At 36.9% G+C, this 6,000-nt stretch overlaps 1 protein-coding gene and 1 long non-coding RNA gene across 6 annotated transcripts in view; one reads left to right on the plus strand and one right to left on the minus strand.

Moving 5' to 3' along the window:
- RALYL (RALY RNA binding protein like) overlaps positions 1-6,000 on the plus strand; it is a 686,645-nt gene that overhangs the window by 615,902 nt on the left and 64,743 nt on the right. For all 5 annotated transcript variants that reach the window (XM_035011452.1, XM_035011454.1, XM_035011455.1 and 2 more), the window contains one exon: positions 1,771-1,934. In XM_035011452.1, the coding sequence (XP_034867343.1) occupies positions 1,771-1,934 (164 nt within the window). The remainder of the gene's footprint in view (positions 1-1,770; positions 1,935-6,000) is intronic.
- LOC118014973 overlaps positions 1-6,000 on the minus strand; it is a 268,840-nt gene that overhangs the window by 19,140 nt on the left and 243,700 nt on the right. The gene's annotated exons all lie outside the window — the stretch shown is intronic.

Here is a 6,000-nt window from a genome sequence, read left to right on the forward strand (position 1 = left end):
GTGTGAATTCAACTTATAAATAAGTAAAGGAGTCCTTATTTTGTGATTGAAATGAGGGACAGGTTTAGTTGACCCTTTTGAGTTTCCAGCCCCTAGTGGTATGGATGATATTCATAATCCTTTTCAGCTTCATCCTGCCTATACTCTTTGAAGTAAACTATAATGTGTTGACATCCATGCCCTGTTCTTTGCCAGCAGTTCTTCAGCTCTAATGGACTTTGCTTATTCACAGAGGATGGCACCTCTCTTGAACTCTGTCTCATTTCATTTCTTTTCCTTTCCAAACATCTCTTAGTTTCTCCCCAGCATGTTTCCAAATAGTTTTTGAACACTTTAGCTCTCTAATGTGGGAGACAGCCCCAGTACTAAGTTCTGCTTTAAGCGTGGTTTATATGCTACTTTTTTACCCCCATAGTATCATAGTTTTGAATGTTTCTGAATGAATATGTGGAAACCTGCCTTTATTATATTTCATATATTGTTTTCTAAAAGGGGATTCATCGGTATGTGTAAATAATTTGATGTAATTTTATAAAATGACCTATTTTAGAAACTGTTTTTTTCCTATTATAGAAATTCACTTCTGACTTTCATATTAGATTATTCTTATTGACTGTTTTAAAACAATTACGAGAATGTAATCCATATAATGATGTCACAATAAAGTAGTATCAATGATCATTCTAAGTCAATAACACTATTCTCTTTATAGTGGATAACATAATAACACATCTGGTTTGCTGGTAAATAGTTTTTTTAAAAAAAGTAAGTGAGTAAATATGTCCTCAAATTTTTTCTCTGACTTTTCATGCTTCTCAAATGTGCTAAGTCTGCAAAAATGTGTTGTTTATGAATATGCAGTATGAACAATATGAAGCTTCTGAATCTATGACTTATATATTTATATAAATGAGTAAATATTCTCATACTTTTATTCCTTTCACTGTTTAGGGGGAATGCATTGATTGTGGGGATTATCATTTTTCACTTTTTAGTAAAAGCTTCTAGAATTTTTATTGGTACTTTTTTTGGTTAGAGAAATTTTCAATAGCTTACTATATAAATATCAGTAGTCTCAATTTACATGTCTAGCAAATGGTCAGAATAGTAAAAAGACATCGTGATACGTATTTCCACTGATACTCTAGTCAACAAAATTTTATCCTCTTGCTGGTGCCATTTTACTCAAACCCAGTCTCCCTTTTTCTACAGTCAGAGGAGTCTTGTTACTTAAAAAGTCCTTAGAGACAGGTACGGCACCATGTGGATTTGTCTCTCACAGCTGTTCTCTTTAATCTAGACTTAACTTCAAGATGATTTTCCTTATGAGCTTTTTCATGATGGAACAATAATTTGCTTTGCCTTGTTCCTGATTCTGCATGATCTTTTCCTCTTTTCGAACTAGTGCGCTAATAAGTGTTGATGTAGAAGAGGAAGATTTCTATCCTAAGAAGGATAAATCTGTGAGACTGAGCAGAGAAATATACTTGGGAAAAAAGCTCAGCCTGACTTCAACAAAGGGCCGTGTACTCTGGGCGCAGAGTTCCCTGTACTTTCATGCCTTAAAGACGAGTTCATATTGGAGAGTTAGATTCTAATGTCCAGAACGCATAGTCTGTATTAGAATCCTGTTTCTGATAAACACCTGTGTGAGAACAAGAACAAAAACATTTATGGACATCTTTTACAAGGCCATTTTCTTAATCATTTCACACACTTGACAGAACACGGAGGCATAAACCAATCTCAGCCACGCTTGTGTTTTTGAAGGTTATTCGACTACCACGGGCGTGTGCCTCCACCTCCCCGCACGGTGATTCCGCTGAAGCGTCCCCGAGTGGCCGTCACTACGACGCGCAGGGGGAAAGGAGTCTTTTCCATGAAAGGGGGCTCGAGATCTACCGGCAGTGGGTCATCTTCATCAGGCTCTAAATGTAAGTAATCTTCCTTAATTTATTTCTGCTTAAAGGAGGAGCTAGGGGCGCCTGGGTGGCTCAGTCATTGAGCGTCTGCCTTCTGCTCAGGTCATGATCCCAGAGTCCTGGGATCGAGCCCCGCATGGGGCACCTTGCCCAGCAGGGAGTCTGCTTCTCCCTCTCCCACTCCCCCTGCTTGTGTTCCCTCTCTCGCTATGTCTCTCTCTGTCAGATAAATAAATAAATAAATCTTAAAAAAAAAAGAAGAAGAGAGGGACTACTTATCATTGCACTAATGCCTATATTCAATAAATTAATAATTATGGAGTGTGTTTGGTACATAGTATGAGAGAAATATAAAATGGCTAAGGAAGGGACTCAGCTTTGCATCATACTACATTGCAGTAGGGAGACAAACACAAGCGTGACTAACAAAAACCCAGGACCAATTTGAAAACTTTTATCAGAGCAAGGACATGTTTTAGGCCCACCTGGTTTGTAACATATTACAGTTGTGAAATATAACATGTTGCTTTTAGGGAAGAAAAAAAAATTCATTTCAAAAGAATGTGCATATAGTATCTTTTCAGGGAAATAATATTCCAAATTAGTGCATGCTTTGAATATTTGAGCACTGGGACAATTAAGATAGGCAAATGACATAATAGAGATGTTAAAAATGTAACTTCCCGTACTATGCTAAATCATTATGGTTATGTGTCTGAAAGTATATTTTATGTCGTAAAAATAAAATAATATTAACATAATTTCACGTTAATTAGTGAAAAGTAAAGATATAAACTTTCTGACAAAACACACTGCTAAATTTTTATGCAGACGGATTCAGAAAAACTAATTTGCTATTAGAATAGTATTCATAAGGAAAAGATAGAAAATCTTCTTGCATTCCTTGAGATTATTTTGTAGCAGAGAAGACACAGACAATAAGCAAACAAATTAGAATATGAGATGTTACATTGTAGATCACTGCTATGTCAAAGAATAAATAAAGGGAAAGAGAAAGTTTCATAGGATGGTATATGGCTACCTCTCTCTGATGAAAATGGCATTAGAACGGAGACTTGATGGAAGCAAGGAAGTGAGAGAGTGAGTCTGAAGCTCTCGGGGACAAAGCGTTCTGGCAGGAGAATGGTCAGTGCTGAGACCTTAGGTTAATAGGGAACAGCAGGGAAACGAGTGTGGCTGCAGCAGAGTAAGGGAGGGACAACGTAGCTGGAAATAAGGTGAGAGAGGTAGAGAGAGGTCAAGTTCCAGAATAGATTGGCAGGCCATTGTAGAGACTTTGTAGTTACTCTGCCTCCCAACTTTTAAGACAAGTAAGGCAAATACTATTATCTCAATTTTATTTTTTTTAAAGATTTTATTTATTTATTTGAGAGAGAGAGAGAACAAGCCTTGGGGATGGGTGGGGGATGGGGGTAGAGAAGCAGACTCCCTGCTGAGCAGGAAGCCTGATGCAGGAAGCCTGACCCTGAGCCCAAGGAAGAAGCTTAACCGACTGTGCCACCCAGGCACCCCTATTATCCCAATTTTAAATTGATGAGTAAACACAGAGAAGGTCACATAGCCAAGACTAGAACTCATGTCTACACGCTGTCTACTATAGGACATTGCCTTTTACCTTAGTACCATCAGAAATATCAAGAAAGGACACTGTTGAAATATTTTGTTTTTACATGAGAATGTGCAAAAACATAGTTACCAGAAGCACTGATGCTCCTGGTAAATGACTCAAGTTTGGTTTGCTTGGACTTTGACTTAGCTAATAAAAGCTAAATAACAAATTGATTTAGAGTTCCCTGTGTACTTATTTATCCATTTATCTATCTATTCTGTGGATAAATATGAATTCCCTTTTTGAGTTTTAGTAATAAAAGGAAATTAGTTTCTGCAGCAATCTCTAAACAGAGTTGTGTATGCTCTCAGATTATCATCAAAAGCAAAGAAATCTCTTGAATTCGGTTCTTGCTGTGAAAAAATGAACATTGAATTGCCTGCTAGTTTTATAGAAGACTTTTTTACCATGGTAATACTAACTTCATTTCAACTAGAAATATCTTAAGCATCTGTGGAGTCTTTGTCCTGTGGTCACTATTAAAACAATGTTTATCAATGGGAACTTTATTGGCTCTTTGACCATGTAAGTTCTATATTGTGTAAGAGTATTCTGAGCTTTGTAGAACTCTAGCATTCTTGACGCCCAAACCCTAAATGCCAGTAGCATTCCTCAGTCTTTGTAACAGCTGTATCTACTGTTAGACATTTCTAAATCTTCCCTAAGGAGATAATACCCCCCTAGTTTAGAACCACTGAGTGGTGGCCATTCTTGGGTAAGTGCAACTGAGTAGGATCCAGCCACTTGACTGTCATATACCCCACTGTTGCAGAGAAGAGTAGTAGTTTCCAGAAGTTATTTGAAAGTAAATATCTTAATATTTAGATGGTTACATTGTTTTTGGCCTTTTTATTTTTTGATTTCTAGTTTTCTTAGATCATGGAGAGAGAATAAGGATTATAAAAATCTTTTTTGAGGTTATTAAGAGTTCCTTTGGGTTCCATAATAATCAGATTTTCTGAATGGAAAATAGAATACATTTTCTGCTTTTCACATAGAACAGAATGTGTGTTTTACCCTGTTGATTGTATTATACAGTCCTCTCTCGACTTGCTCTTTTGTGGAAAATTATGTCAAATTATGAAAGTGATTACTTAAAATCTTCTACAATGATAGTGACTTTATAAAGTTTTTCTTTTCTGGGCGCCTGGGTGGCTCAGTTGGTTAAGCGACTGCCTTCGGCTCAGGTCATGATCCTGGAGTCCCGGGATCGAGTCCCACATCAGGCTCCCTGCTCAGCAGGGAGTCTGCTTCTCCCTCTGACCCTCCTCCCTCTCATGCTCTCTGTCTCTCATTGTCTCTCTCGCAAATAAATAAAATCTTAAAAAAAAAAAAAAAATTAAAGTTTTTCTTTTCTTGAGGTTTGGTTTTATGTCCCATGTTGCTTAGATGGTTTTTAAATAGTGTTTTATATTAATAATAGGAGAAAGAATAATAGCTAACACTTTTTTGGTGTTTATGACAGCTGTTGTTTCAACCATGCATTAATACATATATGCATTTACATATATTAATTCATTTTACAATATTAACTTTACATATATAAATTCATTTATTCCTTATAACTGCCATATAAATGGAGTATTATTATTATTCTCATTTTATAGATATGGAAAATGAGGCATAGAAAAGTTGAGTGATACCTCTAAAGTCACAGAGCCGTTCAATAACAGAGCCAGTTGCTATAGCCAGGTTCTAGAGCATCTGGTTCCAGAATGTAGTCTCTTCAGTCTGTGGCCTTTTCAATACTGACTCTCTGTAACCTCTTGGAGAATTGTAACTTTTGCATTTATATAGTATTCCATTTACTATTTTTAGCTTTGAATTCTGCTTTGTCTGATATTTTGATCCTTTACTGATAAGGTTCTCTTTTGGTTCACATTTCCCTCATACATCCATTTATTTTTTCATCTTTTTATGTGTATTCATTTCCTAGGGCAGCTGTAATAAATTATCATAAACTGAATGGTTTAAAACAACAGGTATTTGGAGGCTAGAAGTCTGAAACCCAGAGTGTCAGCTGAGTTGTGCTCTCTTTCTGGAAGTTCTAGAGGACAGATCTGTTCCATTCCTTTCTCTTAGTTTCTGGTGTGCTGGCAATCCTTGGCATTCCTTGGTTTACAGACGTTCCACTTCAGTCTCTCTCCACTGTCCTATGGTGACCGCCTCCCCCCCTTCCCCCCCGCCAAGTCTCTGAGTCCTTGTGTCTGTCTCTTCTCTTCTTAAGAGGACACCAGTCATACTGGATTAGGGCTTACCCTAAATGACTTCGAGTGGAATACATCAGCAGAGATCTGTTTCCAAATAAGGTCACATTCACAGGTACTTCAACAAATCTTTTGGGGGATCATATTCCAACCCATAGCATGGTCACTTTCTTTCTTTCTTTCTTTCTTTCTTTCTTTCTTTCTTTCTTTCTTTCTTTCTTTCTTTCTTTCTTTCTTTCTT

Source organism: Mirounga leonina, unplaced genomic scaffold, assembly GCF_011800145.1.
Source record: "Mirounga leonina isolate KUSES-001 unplaced genomic scaffold, KU_Mleo_1.0 Mir_165, whole genome shotgun sequence".
Classification (NCBI taxonomy): Eukaryota; Metazoa; Chordata; class Mammalia; order Carnivora; family Phocidae; genus Mirounga; species Mirounga leonina.